General features: G+C 33.8%; 2 protein-coding genes across 3 annotated transcripts in view; both read left to right on the top strand.

The window, feature by feature from the left end:
- The first annotated feature begins 1,731 nt into the window (after positions 1-1,731).
- LOC127831354 (uncharacterized) lies at positions 1,732-6,765 on the top strand. The gene is made up of 3 exons (XM_052356322.1): positions 1,732-1,794; positions 2,211-2,330; positions 3,262-6,765. The coding sequence occupies exons 1-3, from the start codon at positions 1,732-1,734 to the stop codon at positions 3,904-3,906; spliced, it is 828 nt and encodes a 275-aa protein (XP_052212282.1). The 3' UTR covers positions 3,907-6,765.
- Positions 6,766-16,637: 9,872 nt separating this feature from the next.
- Positions 16,638-24,816, top strand: part of LOC127881019 (uncharacterized) — a 15,805-nt gene continuing 7,626 nt past the window's right edge. Inside the window, exon 1 of one of the 2 annotated variants that reach the window (XM_052428598.1) lies at positions 16,638-16,756. The gene's annotated coding sequence lies outside the window, so the exon portion shown is untranslated. Of the gene's footprint in view, positions 16,757-19,257; positions 19,377-24,816 lie in introns of those variants that run through there. The other variant, XM_052428599.1, reaches the window with a different exon arrangement.

The following is a 24,816-nucleotide window of genomic DNA, read 5'->3' as shown; positions in this document are numbered from 1 at the left end:
CAATTGCGCTTCAATTCATGTGGAACAAAGATTGCACAAATTTAATACAGAAGTCCGCATGATCTGTATCATTTAAAAGTTTTAAACTTGTCTAAATTATGGTGACAATCAAACATACAAATGCAATTGTGGCTATGTTTATGTGATAAACTACAATGTAATGATATGTTTTCCTTGGTTCAAAATTAGCCCCGCCCTGGGAGCAGCCAAATTATTTTAATATGTTAGTAAAAATTTAACACACATTAGATGCCTTCCAAGTAACACTATAACTTAAGATTGAAGATTGCAGGGTTATTCAGGTATGCAACCCAAGGCCCTCTAGGGCCTCTTGTTTTATCATAGGAGTAATTTATATCAGCTTATTTGTCAATATAGAACATAATGTGTGAATCTTGTATTTTATTCCCAGCTGAGTGTGGAGGTATATAGATGTGTCATTGACTGTCTGTTCTTCTGTGCATCACATGTTTATCCTAGTAGCTGTTGTATGGAAGTTCATGAAACTTTCCATTAATGTGTAATTGTTTATCATCCTATTATGTGTCTGTGTGTATTCTGTCAGGCTCAATTTGGTAACTGCCACTTTAATAAATTGAATTTGATGAATGCCTTTCTGGAGTGGTTTCTCATCAGCTATTATACATAATGTGAAATCTGAGGAAAAGTGTAAAATCTTACTTTCGAAGTGCATGTTGAACTTTAATTGAGATGAATTTGTAATGCCCCCTGAATTGATTGAATTTTTTCGCATGCTGTCCTAGCAAATTAGAGAAGCTAATTATCCCCCGCCAGAGGCGGAGGGATATTGTTTTGGCGTTGTCTGTCCGTCCGTCCGGCATTTTTGGGTCCGGAGCCATATCTTGGAAGTGCTTCGGCGGATTTCATTGAAACTTGGTATGCGTATATATATGCATGAGAGGATGATGCACGCCAAATGGCATTGTACACCATCTGTTAAAACCAGAGTTATGGCCCTTTGTGTATTGAAAAAAAGCTTTTTACTATAGGCACTTTTGTGTCTGGAGCCATATCTTGGAAGTGCTTTGGCGGATTTAATTGAAACTTGGTATGAGTATATATCCCCCGCCAGATTCAGTATGTTCATCCGTCCAATTTGCAACCATCCTCAAACAAAGCATATGTTGCGGGGGATATCAATTCTACGAATTTGCTTGTTATATTTATATTTATTTATATTTTGAAGAAGAGGGGGTATATTGTTTTGCTGGCTGTCGGTCGGTCTGAGGTCTGTAGACCAGTGGGTTTTCCGATCAATAACTCGTCAACAGATTGACATATTGGCTTGTTACTGCACATGTGAATTGGCCTTGGACTGTAGATTACCCCAATTTGAATTGGGGTCACTAGGTCAATGTCAGTATCACACTATGCTTTTATGTAGTGACAAAGTTGGAGTTGGGGTCATCCATGTCGTGTGGACAAATTTTTTGTTAAGAATTATTAGGCACATTTTACCTTGATCTTGGAGATATAGACGTAATTCTTTCGCATGACACACCGTCCAATAATGGTGAACAAATGTACTTAGTAATTTTACAATCTCACAATTAATCACAAAATTATGGCCCAGACAAGCTCATTTATGACCATTTTTTACCTTTGAACTTAAAGTATAACCTTGACTACGGATGTATCGACCTGATTCTTCTGATGAAACACTGTCATAGGATTGTAAACATACATGAGAAATGATTTTAAAACCTCACAATGAATGGTATAGTTCTTGCCAGGAAAAGCTCGGGTATGGACATTTTGACCATTGAACTCCAAGTGTGACATTGACCTTGGAAATATCGGCAAATTTCTTTCACATGACACACTGTCCAATGACGGTGAACAAATGAACAGTGTCAGTTTAAAATCTCACAATGAATGACATAGTTATAGTCCTGACAAAATGACTACTATATAGCCCCCCCCCCTTAGCAATTGTTGTGGGAGGTAAAAAAACACCTGGACATTAAAGCTATCATTTAAATTTCATTCAAACTTTCAGGACTCTAAGCTTAATAGATGACAGTGCTGGGACATGCTCTGGGTCCACGCATAATGAAGACGCAGAGCCCTAATAAACTTGGAAATACGCAAACAACATGTCCAGATCGTCTAGGCAATAGAAAGAACTGTTGAAACTACTATTACTGGACCAGCATAGTTTCATAATTTCTACTTTGATTTATTTTTAGAACTTCCAAAGACTGCCAGAAGTCCTGTACCTGCAATTGGACAATTCTGGGAAGGACAACAAGAATGCCTTTGTACTGATGTTTATGGCCTACCTTGTAAAGATGAAGGTTTTCCAAAAGGTTTGACTTTGAGTTTTAATTTCCTCTTTAGGTTATTTGGATATACATACAACATGTACATACCAACAATGTTTATGCTTCCCAGGGATATAGTCGCCAGTGGGTCAGTCTGTTAATTTGACACACTGCATAGTTGTACAGGCTTTTTCTCCATAAGTACTCAAATGATTGACTTCAAACTTTATAATTTAGTAGAAGATGATAAGAGAAAGTGCATTGCACAAAATGCTTAACTCTGTATTGATTGCATTATAATTATTGTTTCTCAAGACACTTGCATGGTCCTTGGGTGGGAATTTCAGTTACTTAAACTGCATACTATTGTTTCTCAACAAGTATTAAAAGAATTTCATATAATTATTTAATATCATTATAAATCATTCTGAATTTCCTCTTTTTATGCCCCCTGTAGGGTGGCATATAGCATTTGAACTGTCTGTCAGTCTGTCCGTCCATTCGTCTAAAAAATTTAACACTGCCCATAACTTGTGCAATATTGAAGATAGCAACTTGATATTTTGCATGCACGTGTTTCTAATGGAGCTGCACATTTTGAATGGTGAAAGATCACGGTCATCCTTCAAAGTCAAAGGTAAAAAAAAATCAAAGCGGCGCAGTAGTAGGATTGTGTTTCTGACAAACACATCTCTTGCTCAATCTTCGGACATTTCAAAATGTACTCCAAATGTTAAAATTTCTCAAAATTTCAAATTGTTTGCTGCACATTACAATAACTTATGTTTTTAGGCAATATGTACTCCAGTCTAATGATGTGCAATTTCAAGTTAACAACTTAACAAATGTATACTGAAAAGGGAAGAAAGTATTATTTTTGCCAATTTTAATACGTGAATTGTAGCTACATATGTTTTATAATTTATTTATTGGTAGGTTTTTAAGAAAGTTCCTGAATGGTTACGTTCTTTTACAGGTGAAAGTGGGCTTTCTGATGGTTGGCCACACCCTCGAAGATATTGATCAGGTCTTCAGCAGAGTTGCTTCATGGATACGACGGCGGGACATGGGCACCCTGCAGGACTTGGTGGACAACCTCAGGGATAGTCAGGAGCCATCCCCTATTGTGGAGCAACTAACATGCTACGATTATAAGCATAGCCTTGAAGGCTGCAGGGGCCTGATTCAGGGTATTGCAACCCCACACCATTTCATCATGACAGAAGTGGATGGGAAGGTGGCCCTGCGCTACCGTGACTGGCCAGGATCACCAGACCACCATCTTGACATTGCTGGGTATATCCCACAGAACTTTGATGCGGTTGGTGTCACCACCAATCCCAAAGTTCTTGGCGAGATACAGCAAATGTCAGCTGACATGGTGAAATGGCAGGCAACAGGGAGGTTGTCAACAACTGCTGTTGAGTGGTGGACAAGGTACTTGGCAGGAGTGTCAGATGAAAGGGAACCTTGTGTTCCCTTTGTTGATACCCTTCCAAGGCAACAGCCATGGTCACCTCCACAGCAGGAGTTAGCCACCTTTCTGTTGAGTGCTGCCCGGGGTCAGGCTGCACATGTCAGCCGTCAAGTATGCTTGAAAATTAAGAAAAAAAAGGTGTAATTATTGTAATAATGAAATTCCTCCAGCTCTCTCATTTTGAAAGCTTTTAATGCCACCAAAGGAGGGAATATAGTGTGATAGTGATCATACTGTCCATCCATCTGTCTGTCACACTTTGCCTTAAGGGTTCGAAAAATGATCATAACTTCTATGTCACTTCAGATATAACCTTCATATTTTGTATGCATGTGTATATAGACAAGGCCGTTCCATACGCATACAAATTTTGACCCCTGTTATCTTGACCTTGAAGTAAGGGTCCGCATTTAGGTTTCGAAATCTGCATTTGTTTTCGAAAAACGCTCAAAACTTCTATAAAAGCGTTTTTCATGGGCATATGTCATCCTATAGAAACAGCTCTTGTTTGCGTTACATTGTTAAATTCTGCATACAAAACAGGTATAATAATTGGGCATTAAAGGGATCTTTTCACGCTTTGGTAAATTGACAAAATTGAAAAAAGTTGTTTCAGATTCGTAAGTTTTCGTTTTAGTTATGATATTTGTGAGGAAACAGTAATACTGAACATTAACCATGCTCTAATATAGCCATTATATGCATCTTTTGACGATTTTAAATCCTAAAAATTATAAAGCGTTGCAACGCGAAACGATTGAATAATTTGGAGAGTTCTGTTTTTGTCGTTAAATTTTGTGAAACTACGAAGATTGCTTATATAAGGTATAAAATACGTCTAGAATGTGTACTCGGCGGAATAGCTCAGTTGGCTAAAGCGTTTTTACTTCAGGACTCTGGCAGGACTCCAGGGGTCACTGGTTCGAAACCTGCTCCGGGCAATGTTCTTTTCCTTTTTTTAATTTTTTTTCTTGATTTTTTACTGGAGATTTTATGATCCAATGTTTACATTTATCAATATAAAGCATTTAATAAATAAGTTAAAAAAATGCCAAAATCTGTGAAAAGGCCCCTTTAAATAGTAAAAATTTGTGGAAGTAGATTATCGCATTGAATCTGAAATTTTCACTTACCGTAATTATATAACTTATATACAAATACAACTTATGTTAAGATTACCCTAAGAAGCTTTATAAATGTTAGTCCAGATCGTCATTGGATGATAGATTTTGCAGTTGATGCATGCTGTCTTATTTTTTATGCTCATAGTCGTAGCATATAGTCGCCGCTTCGTCTGTCCGTGTGTCCATCCATCCGTCCGTGCACAATTGTTGTCCGGGCTATTTCTCAGCAACTAATGACCGGAATTCAATGAAACTTTATGGGAAGCTTCACTACCAAGAGGAGATGTGCATATTATCAGCCGGTTCTGGTCGGATGATTTTTCACAGAGTTATGGCCCTTTGAAGTTTTCCATTAACTGTTCATATAGTTCAATTCTTGTCTGGGCTATTTCTCAGCAACTAATGACCGGAATTCAATGAAACTTTATGGGAAGCTTCACTACCAAGAGGAGATGGGCATATTATCAGCGGGTTCTGGTCAGATGATTTTTCACAGACTTATGGCCCTTTGAAATTTTCCATTGTACATATAGTGTAATTCTTGTCAGGGCTATTTCTCAGCAACTCGTGGCCGGAATTCAATGAAACTTTATGGGAAGCTTCACTACCAAGAGGAGATGTGCATATTATCAGCCGGTTATGGTCAGATGATTTTTCACAGAGTTATGGCCCTTTGAACTTTTCCATTGTACATATAGTGCAATTCTTGTCCGAGCTATTTCTCAGCAACTTATTACGGGAATTCAATGAAACTTTATGGGAAGCTTCACTATCAACAGGAGATGTGCATATTATCAGCCGGTTATGGTCGGATGATTTTTCACAGAGTTATGGCCCTTTGAAATTTGAAATTTTTAAGTTGCTAAACCATCCATCGTATTATTTTGTCCAAAGTTATGCCCCGTAAGACGTTTCCTTTATCTGAATATATAGTGCAATATTGTGACAAAAAAACCTTTGTGGAGCATCACCCGTCTCTGACGGTTTCTTGTTTGCAGCTGTTCAAAACTATCAACAATTTGATATTAAAACTTAAATATGATGAAGTAAAGTGTTGTTAAATGTATATACCTACACTGAACAATTATAATGCACAATTTTAAGGATAAAAATCATTTGGTGTTTTATATGACAACTAAATATGTTAATTTACTGTCAACTAATATGCCAACTTATGTTTATAAGACATATTTTCACTATGATTTTACTTTTCTTCTAGGATCTTTTCACATTTGTTTTTTTTTTGTGCAAAATTTTATTCATTCTGTATAATATTATATACATACATACATGCATACGTCGAATAGTGTGTACATTCATACAAAGTATTATGAATTTAATAAAAACAAAGTATTTCATATAGCTTTTTTGATGGGTACATAAATATAATAATTATACTTTTCACATTTCATTATGTAATTTACTTACTTTGTTTTGCTTAGTTTTTTTATTATTTATTTACATTATTATAAAAAGTAAGTTATTTTAGTTAAGGTGCTTGATAATATATGCATGACAATTTGCTTATGAGCTCAACTGGCACATATTTTATTATATTCTCTAATTATAAAAGCAGCATTGTACAAATTCGGCATTAGAAGATTATTTAGATTTTGAACACATTTTGTGTTATTATGTCACATTTATGTTTGCTTAAGATTTAAAATAGTATATATATTGTCAGCAAAAGTAGATCTAAACTGCGTTTACTTTACATTCAACAATTCTTTGTATTGCCACACTGTGGTAATTCATTAACTTGTGCTGCAAAGCGTGTTTTACTTTAGATTATTTAAATGGGTAATATGTCAAACAAGATACATTTCTATTTTTGTTATGAATATGCCAAACCATTGCATGCATTTATATTGATAATAAAAGTGCCTATCATTAAAAACTGCCGTGTTGTTTTTCTCATCCTTTCCATTTGTCTTTTTTATACGTCCCTCGGATACAGAGCATATTAAGGGATTACCCATGTCATGCTAGGGGTCAGGCAGCTTTCAATACTTTGAAAGAGTATAACTCTTTAACTTTAACACCTTTTCACGTGAAACGTCATAATGGATAGATCTCACTGATGAGAAGTTCAGTGCGCAAGGACTATAGCTATAGCCCCTGAATTACTATATCTTGCTTTTTTATTGTCCGGTCATAACGTAATTACAATGGGACCCTTTGAAATCAAACTTGGAACAAAGGAAGGTTGTGGCGTATAGAAGTGCAGCGCACAACAATCTGAAGGTATCCAGACAATTGCTCCTACGCTAAATTTGACAGTGCGGACAGTCGCTCCTACGATGTTTTAACAGGGCGGACAAATTATGATTTGAAATCATGAAGGCTGAACTGACTCGTATAAATCGAGCTGTGTCCTTATAACTACATTATAATTACAGTTAAAGAATCAACAAACTGTAACATAGTTTTTTAATAAGTAAATTAATTATTCAAAATCACATTGATCGGCTCATGTTGAATCGGCTTACTGTTAACAAGTTGGCAAATTTTATTGTCGGTTCATTATAGATGTAAGCCTATGATCGGCGTATACTATGTATTGCCATGGAGTCAAAATATTGTAGGAGCGACTGTCAGGGTTGACCAAATAATGTAAGAGCGATAGTCCGGGTTGTCAAAATAATGTATGAGCGACTGTCCGTCCTGTCAAAACTTCGTAGGAGCGACTGTCCACCCTGTCAAATTAAGCGTAGGAGCGATTGTCCGGGATTCCAATCTGAATCATAACTCTAGTTCAGGCTTGCATATTTCACAATTCCACGCCTTCGTTGTTTTTTTTCCTTTCTCTTGGTTTCCTGTTTTCTTGAAATTTAAAGTTCATGATTGAAATCAAGTTTTTATTACATTTAGAAAGGAAACCATGCTGCTGATATGGGTTATATCAAATATGTTTCAGTTTTGTGTGGTATTTTGTATTTTATACACAATAATGAAAAGTGATCAAAGTCCTTGATGTAAAATGTCTGTATAGAGAAAAAAAGCACAGGAACTAACTTTTGGGATATCATATCTTTATCAGTAAAAAAACAGTTACTAACTGCAACTGCGAATATAACTCAAATGTGCTTCATCATCGATTCAATTGAAAAGTTGTGTTGTGTCCCATAATTGAAACTGCTTGCATTGGTTATGTTGTTATGTCACGCCAATATGGGGTCACTATCGTGTATTTCATGAAAAAGTATAATCAAATCAAAAACAATTGTTGCATAGCGGGTCCTTTGGATAAATGTACAATTTTACAAATTTGTGAAATTATGCTCCAACTGTTGATCTGACAGTGGAGATAATGCTGTAAACAGTGATCCTTTATTGTCGATAGTGAGTGCTTTTGTGTACATCATTTTACTATAGGTAATGTTTATTTATTTTCAATGAGACCTTTTTTAATCTGAAATATGGTTAAATGACAGCGATATAAACTGTTTGTTTTATAGTTTTTGTGATCATATGATATTTTTTTATTGCCATACTTTCATTGGTCGTTTTTGCAAAAAAATCAGAAGTGTACTGCGGCAAAAAAAATAATACAGAAAAATGATATAGCATTTATTTTAATATCTTGTCATATAAACACAAAAGCCAAAAGGACAATTCTAATGGAAATACGTTTTTGGCATGCGATTCTCTATTGACCTTATCGCGATGACGTCACAAAAGGGGCAGTCCCTTAGCGACGGTGAAAACAATGCCCTAGATACGGTCGATTTACTACGCTGATTGAGCACCTCTGCTGATATTTCGTCAATTGCATTCCTATTAATTAAATGGCCTGTAATTGGTGTTTAAAATGTCTTTTGACTATTATGAAGGGTTAGAGTGCACTTCGAAAGCCCGATATCATAAGAAAATAAAACTAATTGGACTTAATGAATGTCCGCACAAATTGCAAGCTGGATGTTGGAAAAATGACCCGACCAAGTGGCCGATGATCGAGTACGGCGACATTCATGATCAACTTTCTCACTGAGACACCGGGTAAATTCGGGGTTCATTCATCTTCGAACATTATAATTATATTTCTACTATGTCAATTTATCATGCTAATGTGAAGCTGTAAAATACGTATGGACATCTGGTACATGACTTACTGAAAGCCTTAGTTGTGTTCATCGTAATGAGTACGAGTGACAAATATTAACATTAACACACATATATCTGTATAAATTTTTGTTTTTCAAACATTATTTACCCCCGTTGCTGTCAAACGTAATTTCTGTTTATGATGTCGATCGTTTATTGTCGTAACATTAAAGCTTAATACGGAATGACGTCTTTTTATCCCACTTTTACAGCGAAATCGATTGATTAAAGCCCCGTTGATTAAATATCATCTATAATCAACGGCAAGGCTATAATCAATGGCACGAAATGACGTCATCAACTGCCGAACCGGGACTACTTTTTCCCACGCACCTCGTCACCTGTATTTGCCAAGTGCATCAATAAAAAAAAACAATCTCAAATGTTTGTCAATCTTAATGACCTTAAAACAAAGGAAAGTAGCAAAAAAACGAGTTTTTTGTCATTTATTGTCATTAAAACCTAGTATTAGGTAAATTTAACACTATGCAAATAGGTTCTGTTGTTGTTGCTCCCCTTTGAAGAAGTCAGTTCGAGTTGCTCCCCTTTGACCGTAGAAAACAATCGTCTGGACCAAGAAATCCTGTGTTCATTTACAAGATGTACTCGGATATGCGTCCATCTGATTTTTCTTTAAAGCATCTTTTCTACCTGGCAATACGAACAAATGACACTGTATCCCGGTGATTCTTGCGTCAACAATTGGGTGTCAACAAGTTAGGTCAGATGCTGAAGGCCATGGCAAAAGACGCCGGCTTTCTCAAGCACAAGAGAATAACGAACCACTCAGTTCGCAAATTCCTGGTCCAAAAACTTCGAAATGCAAACATTCCACCCACTGAAACCATGGCCATAACAGGGCACAAAAATGTCCAGTCCATAACCAATTATTCCAACATATCTGTTGAACAGCAGCAAAAGTGTTCATTCTTGCTCAGTCCAGTAAATGTAACAATCCAACAGATTCCTCTAGTTCACCTTCACGCACTGAAACTATGGCCGAAATGCAGCCTAGACAACCGATGTCTACCGTCGAACAAGTTGATCTTGATGTTCGCCCCACCCAGTCACTTCACTTGCAAATGTCTTTCTCTAGTTCGAACAACTTTGCCTCACAATTCTTTGGTACCACTTTCAACATTCAAAATGTTAATGTATATAATTAGCTTAAATTCAAGTAATCTTTGTTATTTTGTCACGAAATAACCACATACTATAACAAAGAAGGAAATATTGTGCACCTCGTGATCGACTCGATAGTTTGATATTGAAAGTGAATTGTGTGTTGTGTTAGGCTACGTTGTAAACAAATGTAGTTCCTTGTATATAACAACTTAATGCCATATTGATATCATAAAACTTAAAGATTTGCAATTCAATATGATTAAAGGTGTAATAAATAACGCTCGACACTTTGTTACAGAACGATATTCTGATTAAAAAAAAATGATTATTTGATCAGCGGTTATTTTTGGAACGCGGAGTAATACACTGACCTTGGTTACACTACAGTCATTATCAATGTACGACAAACACTCATGAAAACTTATTTTGTTTAAATAAAAATAGTTTACTGAATAAAAAGTGGGATAAATAGAATAATAGGTTAGTGTTGATTATAGATCAGGTTTATCATGCTCGGCACGAAAACGAAAAAGCACTCGCCAAGGCTCGTGCTTTTTGTTTTCTAAGCCTCGCATGATAAACCTGATCTATAATCAACACTAACCTATTATTCTCTATTTAATTAACTGATACACGCTTAATACGTTACTTGTTTTTTTTACGTAAATTTTATTACTCAGTTTTGTATTCAGTAGTAAATTTTATAATTATTAAATACTTTAATAAATTACTCGGGCTAGTATCTTTACAGTGTAAATTTCTGATAATCTAAATTGGACATGACTTAATATTTGACCATATGTCACATATCTAATTTAAGCAACTGTTAAGTACATCGGCGTTAATTATTCATCCAAATGGCTGCTTAATACTACCAGAAAGAGGAGACATGGTGGCATTTATCGTAGTAAATGACACTGTCTGGACCACCCAGTGTGGTTTATGACACCTTTTTGTCAGTTAAGTTTGGACAATATTTGATCAAAACGAGATAATCGGATTATGCAAAACAAAGGGGCAATTAAACACCAGAATACAAAAGCTTACACGATTTTAAGACTGATGCAAACAATCAAATGAAAAAATATTGCATTTAATTTAATTAAATGTTTATTTAAGGTGTCAACGTGTTTTATAAAGCAACTGTATATTCAATTATTTCGGCATTAAAAATTTGGCTTAAATGACTGCTCAGTCTGACAACAGATGACATAGAGGTATCATAAATTGTGTTTAATGACCACATGTGGTTAATGCAGAGCCCCAAGTATAGGTCCCCAGCTGGCTTTATGACACCGTGTTTTCTTTGTCTGGACAGTATCCGATCATAACGAGATAATCGGTTTGTGATGAAGAAAGGGGCATTCAAATACCTAACATGCGGAAACAAAAAGTGTCGAAATTGGTGTGAATTAAATAAAAACAATAACATTTATCATGAGAATTAATTTAATACGTAACAAGGTAATAAGGTAACAAATATAGAGGTTCAAATCAGCTACTATATGTTGCATATATTTAAAACTTATTGGTTGTTTGTTTTCATCCTTATTTGTGTTCGTTCATTAAATTAAATTCATTATGAAAGAATTTCAGTTTCTGGGTATTTCTATTCTAAAAAATGGTCGCGAAGATGTGCCTTAACTTAAGAAAATTGCGAGCAGTGTTTAATATTTCAATGCAAATAAAATGGCGACAGCGCTTTTGTTTTCACCGTCGTCAAGGGGCATGTAACTCTAACTGACGCAAGTGCCCGGATGTTGCGATAAGGTCAATTGGCAAGTTGATAGAATGTTTTAAGAAGACTCCCTCATGTCTCCGCTAATAACGCCACAAGTGCACGGTGTTGATAAAAATAAAAAACACACAAAAACAGTTACAAAACAACGAACCTAACACACCGCCTTAATCAGGCATTTTGTGTAAAATCTTGTGGAATGTAACCGGTATACTAAGGTACGATATTGCACTGAAATTTCCAAGAAAAAAGGTTGAGCTAAAAACTAACGAAACTGTTACACAGGAATCAACAACAAAAGAAATGTAATTCCGAATGACAATATGTTTCCAATGTTATTGTCTTTCTTAATTGCATTTATCATCACCGTAATGGATAAAAGCAACGTTTGGATTATCAAAAGGTAAATGCAATATATTTTCGAGACAAGTCGCTTTATATATCGCTACAGTGAGTGTTGCAAAATTATGGTCGGAACGTTTTATATTCATCTTTACAGAAATATCGATATGTGGGTCTAATCTTTTACCAAAAAGACATTATATTCAACGCAAATTTTGGTACTGATTTGAGAAAACTCAAAAATTATTATTTGATTCAGACACCTGTTGTAGACGTATTTCATTGTTGTAAATATATTTAGTTCATAAATATATTTATTCTGAATGATATTGAAGTAAATTATTTTTAAAGGAAACATTGCTCTGATTGTTCAATGGTTGGACAGAGTAGATTTTAACTGTAAATAGAATTAGTAGCGTTCTTTTGTAGTAGTTGATTAGTTTTCAGTATGTAGAGACTGGGTAGAAAGGTGAACTGTTTTTACTAACATTTTAATACGTTAATTGGCTTGTCAAGCATGAGTTTATTCACTCAACCACATCCGTGTGCATGAATGACTATTTCGAATGTCATTCTTGGCATATCATTCATGCTGTCAACCTGTATGTTTATGATATTAAATCATAAATATAATATATTTAGGTAAATATGCATTTTATACATCTTTTATATTCATGTCGGTCGGTTGTATTATTGTAAATATTTTGTTTTAATAGTTGTATTTGTGTATTAATTCAGTTGGTATCTTACCGTCGGAACACATCATTTTATATATAATTGAAATGTATACTTATTATAAGAATGTCATTCTTGGCATATCATTCATGCTGTCAACCTTTATGTTTATGATATTAAATCATAAATATAATATATTTAGAAACCCAAACGTGTTGTTCGAAGAAAGAACCCTAAACGCCCATACGGCAACACACCTTAAAAAGAAAACATCAATTATTTATTATTTAATAAAGTTTGGTGTCTTTATACAATGTAATATATTGCTATGTGTATTGACTGTTAAATGAATTGTGATTCCTACCCCCCCCCCTGTAAAAGTCCCATTGGAGTTCTTTTTAAATAGGGGTTAGACGGGGATCCCCCGTCAAACGCCCGTTGGAGTTTATTGAAAATGGGGGATTGACGGGGTCCCCCGTCAAACCTCCCACGGGCGTTTAATGGAAATGGGAGTTTCACGGGAGCCCCCGTAAAACTCCAACGGGGGAAGAAAATCTACAAACACTTTATTTTCTTATTAAAGTACATATTTCTTACAATTATAACTTAAACATGTGTATTTGTAAACATTGAAACAGAAAACAAAGCATAATATTTAAATTACATTTTTTGTAAAATATAGGTAAAATTCTCCCGCCTGGAAAAAACTCCCGTTGGAGAATTGCAATTCTTAACGGGGGAGCCATAACTCCGTTGGGATCCAACGGGGGATGGCAACTTTATCATCAAATAACTCTACTTTCCAAAAACATTTTAACTCTTTTTTTTTCAATTATATGTATGTACTCAATGCCCCTTACAAATATGCAAAATTTCATAACAATTGTTCAATAAATAAAAATAATAAGTTTGCAAATAATCTGGATTTGCAAACTTAATCTGGATACTGTTATACGTTAACTTGTGCCCATACACGTTCTATGAATACGATGTCGGGCGTTAACCGTGCGTTGATCGTTCGATCTTTTTTTCCGATCTCAACTCGATTTCTTCCCGGGCACGACGTGTGGTAAAATTTTAAGTGAGACTTAAAATTAATCCGGACGCTGCCCGTTTCTACACATTTCCGAGGTTTAAATCGCATTTTTTCGGAAGTTAATACATTCAACAATGATTAAACTGGTTTGCACTATATACAGACGAGTATGCTATATTGGAGTGTGGATAAAGATTGATAGGGTACAGTGTTTACTACATCATGAACAGTGCAATTTTTAATTTTGCGGCTCTATTGAATGGGTAATGAATGTGTATATAGTCTTATTATGATACTAAACTCATCTTCAATCGACTTTGATATTTACCCCCGATCACTAGGATATAAGTCGTCCGTTTACATTCGGCGCAGTATGCAGCCGTGGCACATTGGCTTTTTTTCTTAGACTAGCATCCTACCACTAGACACTAGACCAGGGTCCCACTGGATTAGATTGGGGTATGCATGTTATGAAGTCATAACAGTCTGCGAACAGAATAGTTCGCATGCTAGTTTTTAAGGTTGTATTTGAATAACGCAATTGACCCCGACAGCCTGGAAATAGTTTTTTATTGTTAAATTGGGGTTAAATAAGTTGAGATTTGTATGCAGGTTAAGCATACATAAGTGAAAACCACGTACATACCAAGGCAAGAAATCAATAAATTATTAATGCGTTCACAGTTTATCCGATTATGGTAAAATTTCGCTAGAAAATAGCGGGAGCAAGAACGAAATGCGTAGTTCCATCCCGAAAAGCATCGTATTTCATAGGAAAATAATCTGTAGGTTGGAGTTCAGTATCCGAAAGATGTAATAGGTCCCTGGAAACCTCGCTATGGCGCCATGAGCAATGCCGAACATTTCGGCAAAGTCATTAAATTCGTCGGAAAAGGTCTAATCGTTAACGTTTGTTCGTACAGTCTAGGCAACTAAGAGCCCACTGATCCCAGTAGGGATGTTAAGTGCAATCGCTTTATATCGCCGTTTGAAACATCTGGGGACTCCAGATAACATAAAGGGTCGATGACCTTTTATAATAATTACACCGTTAGGACCTTTAGTCTTTAAGTTATACATGAATATCGAGTGGAAAAAACACATATATAGAACCATGTTGCTTCGTGAGCTACAATCATTTCGGAAAAAGTAAAAAGCAAAACATGCCGGACAATGTAGTGTTCGTTTTTTAGAGATTTTTTTTCTGAAAGATAACATTATTTTTTTCATACAAATATAAACGACTTTGTTTTGAACAAAAATAAAAAATCTTTTCTTTATTACGATACAGATTTTTAGCTTTGGTATGTGTATAAATGATGAAACGCTACACATATTTATTGTAAGATTTAATAATTTAGGCTACGTATTTATTGTTGGTGAAAGAACCTATGCATACTCTGTTGCAACGTTATGAGTTATTTGTAAGATAGATAAAATATATTATAAAAATAACAAAATATTCGACGCGCTACTATTTAATTAAACTTCATTAAAAAATCAAACTAGTATACCAGTTTATTCAACTATTGTAATAGGTCATATTGATAGGAGTGCTTTACGTTGTTTTTTATTACAACTATATCATCACCCGATAAAGAATGACTGTAGTCAGATATGTACGGACTAATTACTACCCTGATGCAAAATCAAACACCTGCATCCGGTGTAGTTGTCTGGACGCATTTTCAAACGGGTTTGTAAGCCCTCCGTCTCAATTACAGTCGTATACGATTGCTTGTATGTAACACAGACCGTATAAGCAACCCTTATACGCTTTCCGACGCAGATTGGCAGGCGTCTATTACTTCTATATATCAGACCCGATAAGCAAATGGTAATGTTAACTTTGTGCAGATAAATAGGGTTAAATCAAATATAAAATCCTATTTTTTACCATATACGCGCCTTGCATTTAGACTTTTGGAACGCAAGCATAATGACAGGACTTAATACGTTGTATGTCGCCTTAAAGGGACTTCTAACCACGAATGACGAAAACAAATTTTCGAAAATACCGTATTTTTTTACATTTATTAATACTGATTAAAATTTCACGACTGGTATATAACATTTCTTGAAAAAAGTTCATATTTTCAGTATATTCGGTAATAAAATTTCGCGATGTGAAATCGAAAGTACATCGCGAAAATAGGTGACATAACGATATACACACTATATATAACGCAAGTAGATTGATCATTTTACATATAAAAACATATATAACTCACTACGCATGCACAATTTGCATTCCTGGGTTTACCACTTGACGATGATGATCAATCTACCGGCGTTATTTATAGTTATAACAGGTCGTTATCAGGTAGACATACCCAGTAAAATGTATTACCGAATATACTGAAAATATGAAAACTTAACAACTTTTTTCAAGTAATATAATATACCAGTCGTGATATTTTAATCAATATAAACTAATAATTGTAAACAAATACGGTATTTTACAACTTTTCATTTCTTTGTCGTCGTGGTTGACAGTCCCTTTAATCCAATATACAAACCCGATGTGATTGTTTTGACGCAGATGATTACGGGTTCATTATATATTTCCTGCAATAAAGACCGTACTAGCACACATATATATTTGAATACCGGTTCATTAAATAAACATCATCGCGCAATATAACACTGTTCCGGAGAAACACCTACAGCAATACACATTGTATGATAACGTAGTACACACGCAGTTAAAACCTATATTGCACGATCAATAGTTTAATCTGTGTTTTTTAGTAACGCATCGAATCAAATCGAAACTTGATTGGCTTTGGAACATTCGGACAGATGATAATATGAGATCTGATTAAGAAAAAGCGACTGTCGACCAGCAAGGTTTGTTTGTAGACTATTATTTATACATAACTATGATTAATGCAATTCATCTAATGTTTATGTTTTGTTAACGTTGGAAAATGTAAGATTGGTATTTCCATTAGACGGATGAAAAGCTTCCGGGTCTGTCAATGGTTTTATTTTGGTGTCTTATTCGTTTTAATATTTGTTAACGTTGAATTATTAATATTGTTATGATGCCATAAGCACACCGAATGGCTTCGGAATTACTTGTCAATGGTCAATTATGTTTAGCAGATTGATGGATTATTGCTATATCTGCGTCACTCTCAATGTCCTCATCAATTTTCTTAGAAACAATGGTACAATATTTCATACATTCGTCTGATAGGTCTGTTGAATGATTGCTACTACTGATTAATGTGTGTATGTCAATCTAACATAAAAGTGATATTGCAGTAGCTAATGTTTGAAATTCCACTGAAATGCATGCGGATTCACAGTTTGATTATAAAGGCTATACAGGTTTGAAAATAGAATCAAACTTCTAAAAGCAATAATTATCAGATTGTGGCATTTAATTTATTTTCAAATTAATACAATACATTGACGGATTTTAATATCGAGACTAAATATTTATAATATAATGGCTTCAGAATAATCTAAAGGAAATAAATAAAATGAAAACAAATATCCTAAAAGGATTATACTAACCAATATCCTTTGGTTCAAAAGGCTTTGGCCTTAATACCATTAAAGTTGCATTTGAGGACTTGAGGGTCAAGTTCACTTTTACTAAAAATATAAATATTTTAAGTTTGGTTTGAAGTGTTGTGCTGTCACTTTATGTATATGTAGCTTACACGAAGAACTACGTTGAGATTGCATTTGCGGCAAATTCAATCATTGTAACCAAAATACAAAAAATAGTTTCCGATCAGCAACATGAGTGTGTGCTGTAATTTGATGTGTGTGGGTTACTCAAATGCCGACCTTGCCTTCAATATTAATTAAAGTCATCAAAATTAATCAGTTTATAGTTTAAAATCTAGTTTCTACGCATGATCACATGTTGTATGTTTCATTTTAAAACGCTAAGCTTTAAAGGGACTTTTTCAGATATATTTGTATTTAATTAAATGAATAAACGAACAAAACTGTAATAATTTGAATAGTTTTAAATAATTTTATAACCAGACAAAAATTAAAAAATTAAACAAAATATGCCTGTCACGATATGTCGACACGGGACCTCTAGAAGTTAATAAGTACGCGCTACATCGGCATTACACAGACTGTTAATTATGTATGATAATTTAATCATTTTGTCTGTTATACCCGTAAGTTATCAATGAAAAGTATAACAAATGATTCTTAGTTTTTCAACTTCGATTGTAGTATGGCTGATAAGTATCAATTAGCCAACATATGATTTTAAAAAATCTTATGAGTGTTATTCTACTTGCTTAAATATAATGTATACATGCTTTTTGGAAGAAACTATCGATTAGTGTTTGCAAATTATCGATTTTCCAAACAGTCAACAAGTCTCTTTACGTTTAAATTTTCTTGATAAAAACAAAAAAAATGAAATTCAAAATTAAAATGTTTTTGCGGTCATCAAATCAGGTGATTAACAGAAAATGCAAATTATACACTTCAACTATTCGTAAAGAGCAAACCTGATTTACATTGGCAGTCAAGTGTGCTCAGTACTTCTACCTGTAATACGATGTACGAAAATAAATACAACCCTGTACCTGACGAAATGTTTAAGGTAAACATATTGCATGTAGATATTGGCCTTTATGTATACATGCGTAACCTAAAGACGGTTTACTTGATCTTATTGATATTGTGTATCGTTTGTTTAGATTCAACGTGGTCCACACTTAAACAGCTGTGTTTGAACTTAAAAAAGACAGTATTAAAAATGCTGATCTATATTTTAGCAAATATTTCAGATGTATATATTATTAACTTTTTTGGACACACAGTCTTTTAAATGTCTTCACATTCCACATTTGTTAACGGGTAAATTAACGAATAAAGCGCACAATGACAGTATTGATTTCTCAATTGACAATCATACCTTTTCGGCTTTACAAAAAGTTGGGAATCATTTAAATGCGGATGTTTTTCATTAGAATGTCTTGGTTACGAAGTGATAGGCATTTACAAATAATTTGTAAATAAAACAATACTTTTTAATTGGCTAATATATTTTTTTATTTAATTGAAATGTAAGCGTTCACCATTTTTGTTTCATTGGAAGTAATATTAAGCAGTAAAACGTGTAGGTTTAACACTTGTTTTACTTCACTTTATCAGAAGCTAGACTTGACTTGCAAATGATATTGGAAACGGGGAGAAATCTATAAAACGCACATACAGTGTATCGCGCATGGCAAACTTAAACCTTCTTGTTCGTTGATGTTTAAGTGAACAACTATTGATTTTACGTCTTGGTTTTCAATGAGTAATTTGAAACCTACATATAATAGGCTGTGTTTATGACCGAGGCATGCAACCATTCAAACGCGTTAATCGATAGCATATCTTAAAGCCAAACACTTAGTTTGATTGCCTTTTCGATATTCCGACAAGTGAGTTATACGAATCGTAATGACAAATACAAAGTGGACGGTCGCCAAACAAGGTTTGCTTTTCACAGTTAATGTTAAACTTATAGATTTCATTACTGGTGTTTAACTGATTTATCTTATTTGGTAAAATCTTGTTCAAGATAGATAAGCTTTTTCTCTGACGGTTCCTCTCAAGGTTTCAATTAATTTTAATAGATCGTAAATACTTTCAGCATGTATTGCTTTTTTCGAGCCCGCTAGAAGTCAGCTTCATTACGCTGCCGTAATGGTTGAGTGTATGTGCGAGCGGTCGTCATTGCGAGCTTGTCCTGAAAGTAGCTTCATTATTTTCAATTTACGTTTTGATACGTTGCTCTTAATGTGCAAAATGGCGTCAGTGTGTAACGCGTTCGAACAACGGCCCTATCACAAATTTCAATGCAACACTTAGTGCTCATAATGTGGATGAAACAAATTATACAGACAATAACAAAATTACCAATTATTTCACCCACATTTTTCACATGTATAGTAGGATTGCCTTGAATAAAAGCGGTGTCCCTTACTGGCAATTCATCATCTTTCAGGCATTTTCAACTAATAAATATCAGTGACCAGTGTGGGAATCATATTCTTTAAAAAAGTAAATGCCATACGTAAGAGATCAGGTCAATTTTGGGCAATACACGTCTTGCCATCACGTTTCCACATATATATTCTTCAGCATGTGTTGCGTGTTGCGCAAATGAACGGTGCACACTTAGGAATCAAGTGTCATATATGAGTGCGATGCAGCTTGTCATGAAAATAACTTAATAATAAAATCAACAATTACTTACCAAAACACGGTGATAATCTGGAGGTCGTGCACAAAGCCTGTCACCATACTTGAAGGGGCTTGCACATCGTGTGCTGATTTAACATTATAAATAAAGATGTTTAAATTGATCACCACAAATAGTCATGCTTTGGTAACGTTGCTTCGATTAAAGGTATTATCTGATAGATATTGTCTACCTGTCTGCAAGAAAAATACGTGATAAGTGTCTTAAAAATGTAAATTACATACATGTCAATTTTATTGAAGTTATTCGCAGTATACAGCTGTTATAATTACTTTTATTATTCTCTTAATTTGGCACTTTTTGCAGGCTACGTAATGTTGTGATATTGATTGAGCGAAATGATATTCAAATCCACTGAATGCGACTCATGATTTTGTAAGTATTTTATGCCAACTATTTTAATAACAGCTAGACAGCAAACTCTACCCATGAATACTACATAATATATCGGTATTTAGATTTGTAAAACAAATTACCTATATCAACAAAACAGTCGTTAAATGGGTTTATTTAATACATGTATAGCGATTATTTTGCATGCTTTTAACATTGCATGTGTTTGCAATTGAGCACAGTAAGCACGTGGCGATTGTTGATACCTTTTGACCTCCGTTGTTAATATATGCTTCGTAATCGCTATAGAGGCAAGATTTATGGCCAAATCGTCAATAACCTTGGTCAAAACATTCTCTAAAAAATATCATGGTCAGGTTCGAAACTGGGTCAGGCGATAACAACAAGTAGGTAACTAGCGTTGATAGTTTCTCGAGTTGTAATGTTTGCTATATTTTATATATGTAAAGCTACAGAAAACTCTTAAAATCAATATTTGTCCAAATAATTTTGAAATTTGCTCGGAACAATGTTTTAGTAATACTTGTATTTCAGTCGATTTGAAAACAGCCGCGACCCTATTGATTACATGGCCGCCAGGGGCGGGGAAGTTTTCCGCATGTAACTATTGTGCAAGCTTGTGCACACACTATTATTATTATATTTTGTTCAATTGTCAGGATGTTTTTTTCATTTTTTTTGTAAAATAATATTTCAGTTGAGTTAAAAATTGGATGGGCAAAGTCAGTACCATGTTTGTCTATAGTGTTTGAAATAATAAAATTAAAACTATATCAACGATAGCACTGTAAAATAATATGTGTTCGATCACAAAAACACACTAAAATGTAGTTACAGATCAAATTAATAAAACAAAATAAATTATTGTTTCAGATGGAACATTACAATCCACCCTAGTAAAATGTCTTTATTTTGACAATTTCCATTCATTTACGATACCGCATAAGCACGGAAAAAGCTACAAATGTACATTGAATTGTAACTCTTGCACAGTATGGAAATTTGCATACCGACTGGTTTCGGTAAGCTTATTCTGAAAGTTTCTGTTCATATTTTTCGCAACAAAAATTGCGATTTTCAAAATATTGTTTTTACATTCTTGTGTTTTATTGAAATGTTTATTGGAAACGTTTTGTATATGGTCAAACTGTCGATATGCTACGGAAATAAGCCAACGTATTTAAATGATATATTTCTAAGCTTATCGTATGCCTCACATTTTTATCCTATTAAATAGATAAACATTGTCCTAGAAAGTGACCTACGTCTAGACATAGATTATTTCAGAAAGTCCAAATTATTAGTTTACCAGAAATAACGGTTTTTGTTTCGAAAAATCATGAATGTTTTATACAGAGCTGGTATACTTAATTAAACACTATCAACACAACAACATCACATGACTTCATTACAAACTTGAAATTTACCTATTTTTGACTCGGGCTAATGCATCAGGTCATTGTTCTACCCTGATTATCCGCTCGCTTAACATGTACAGTAATTGATGAAGCCAATCAACATTAAGCACACTCACATAACCTGATGTCATTTTTACCTTTAAATTGACCAAATATTGGACTTAAACGAATGCATTAATAATGGCATGGTATCCATCGAGGGAATGATGTTCTTGCATCTTTGAAATAATCGTGTATAGTAAATTAGCAAGGAAGAAAACAGATGTTTGTCTCAATCAACCAATCAATCAATATATCAATTAATCAACCAATGAATCTTTCAATCGAATCATCCATCAAACAATCAATCAATCACAATCTATCAATTATAACATATACATACTATCAACTGCAAACCAACTGCTACAGGGATATTTCGATTTTACTCAGTTCTATGTAACATCTTCACATTTCATTCGGCACAATAAATATCTTTTGGTTGTATCATATTTCATTTACGTTAATTTTACGGAACAATTGAAAAATAATGATTAAAATAGTGTATTTTTGTTTATCTTCGTTAAGCATCAAAAGTCCTTTTTGCCGATTATGAAAATTTTATTGTAAAAGATGTGATGTCCAAAAAATGTATTGCTTGTAAATCATGTGCACAATTTCGTGTGGATTATCAGTATTTAATTTAAATGCCAATTTTACCATAGCATCAATAGATCGCTACAGAAAAAGGATAATCAATTGTTAAGAAAAATTGCAGTGCTGTGATCTTCAGAAAGCATATTCCATACTTTTCTTATTGCATGGAATAGTCCAAAAGATGTTCGAAAAGTTCCCTAAACATGATTTTCTTTGTTCTATGTTCCCAAACAAGCACAGTTTAAAATGTATTAAAAGTAATGGAATAACCCTTATTGAACTAAACATATGGATCGAATATTAAAAGAAACACAATTTTCTAGAACTTGAAATGAACAGTTGTGTTTGAGAAATTTATATCACCAAAATGGTGCCCATTCCTAGTGTGATGTCTTCTTTCAAATGCATATAATGCATTGTTTAAGATATATTAATAGACGAGTAATTTCAGTTTAAGATTTATGAAATTTTAATAAAGACAAATTTCAAGTTTTAACCTGTTAAGGATACATATTGTTATATATTAATGTTTGGACCTTTGATTTTATAATGTGGATTATGTTGATTCATCTCCTTGTTTGATAACTTATTTTGTTTAAGAAAAATACATTCAACATAACCAAGAAGCAGTTTTGCGCTGAAACGTTATTACCAAACAACCTCATTGTATAAGTGGAAAACTGTTCAAAATTGAGTTGGAAAAGTGTTGCACGATACAAAAATGTCCCTTTGTTACAATTTATAGTGGAGAAACTGTTTTAATTCCAATACTGTGTAATATCTCTTTTATAAGTTTTAATATTATTTCATTTATATTTTATTACATATTGAAATGATATTTTGTAGTTATATAACAAAAATGTGTTACATTTAAAAGAATATACATTAAAAAAGAGTTTTGTTCTAATTCCTGAACAACTTTGCAAAAAAGAGTTTAAACAATGTTGAGCTGAAAAGACGATATTGTCAATCAAAAAACAAGTTATGTGCCTGGACCGGAGATCAAACCCGAGTCTTACGATTTGTAGTAAAGCGCTCAATTATAAGAAATTATCTACCAGTATATAATTATTTTATGCTGAATGGCGTTTTTTATAGACAATACCGTCCATTCTTAATTTTATAAAACGTTATTCTAAAATGTATCGGAGTTTATCAATATGGACACGAATAAATTAAAATTACAATTGAAAATTGTTATAAGAAATTATAAACATATGTAACTCTAAAATCAAGAAGAATAGTGTTATAATCGTTTTTGAGAGTATAGCTGGTTAATAACATACGATAGTTAAAATTTTTATCAGGGACTTCTTGTTGAAAATTGAATATAGATTTGTAGATTTATAGATTTGTATTCTAATTGAATATAGAATATAGATTTCAGTTGCTCTGAATATCATAAAATATACTGTCCTAAGCATGTGGCCAATAGTCAATAATCGTTAACCATTAGTCCTAGATATAGCAAAAAGTTTTAAATTGTTTTTAGTCACGGAAAATAGCTAGTATTTTACAATGAATTAACTTTACTTTCAAAAGCTTAGTTCTGGGTTGATCAAACTTGCATTTTGTTATGATTTTAAACAGGTGTATTATAAATTATAACACATATCCCTGTCAATGAAGAAATATTCATGAAGGTTCATTATTGTATAATTATGTATCACTTCGCTTAAATATTATTCAGTTTAATCTATACAAAAGCCCTCATATTCCCTCGCAGGGTTGTTGACGGAAGGGTGCAACGTGTCAGTTCGTTATTCTTTATTGACGAGGTTTTGAGGTTAGCAGACATGTTTAGCCCAGAGATGATATGAATTAATCTTGACCATGAACAAAGTTAATACTAGGATCAGTGAATACTGAGACTTTAAACAAGACACCGTTCATACTGAAACATATTTTGAAGGAACTTGCTTAGGCCTTGTCGAGTAATTGTAGAAACGTATTCATACTATATGTTATAATATTTTTTTCTAAACTAGCACTGCTATTGATCATCATATTTCACATGAGTTGTTGTATGCCCAAGTAAATAAATCTAGTTACTCGTGCGGCAGATAATTGTATTGTTCATAAGTTAACAGCAAATCTATGCATAATGAAAATTTCAGCACTCTGCTTACAAGTGACTAAGGAACAGGAAGTTAATAAATGAAAAGTTCTGCCGTGTTTTATATTTTTAGTGATTCAACAGTAAATCTGCTGATTAGCTTCTGATTGCGTAGCCCCTAAACAAAAGGTTGACATAAGATATAATT

Source organism: Dreissena polymorpha, chromosome 5, assembly GCF_020536995.1.
Source record: "Dreissena polymorpha isolate Duluth1 chromosome 5, UMN_Dpol_1.0, whole genome shotgun sequence".
NCBI classification, from domain to species: Eukaryota; Metazoa; Mollusca; class Bivalvia; order Myida; family Dreissenidae; genus Dreissena; species Dreissena polymorpha.
The sequence above is the reverse complement of the archived record's forward strand: the minus strand, read 5'-3'. Positions and strand labels throughout refer to the sequence as shown.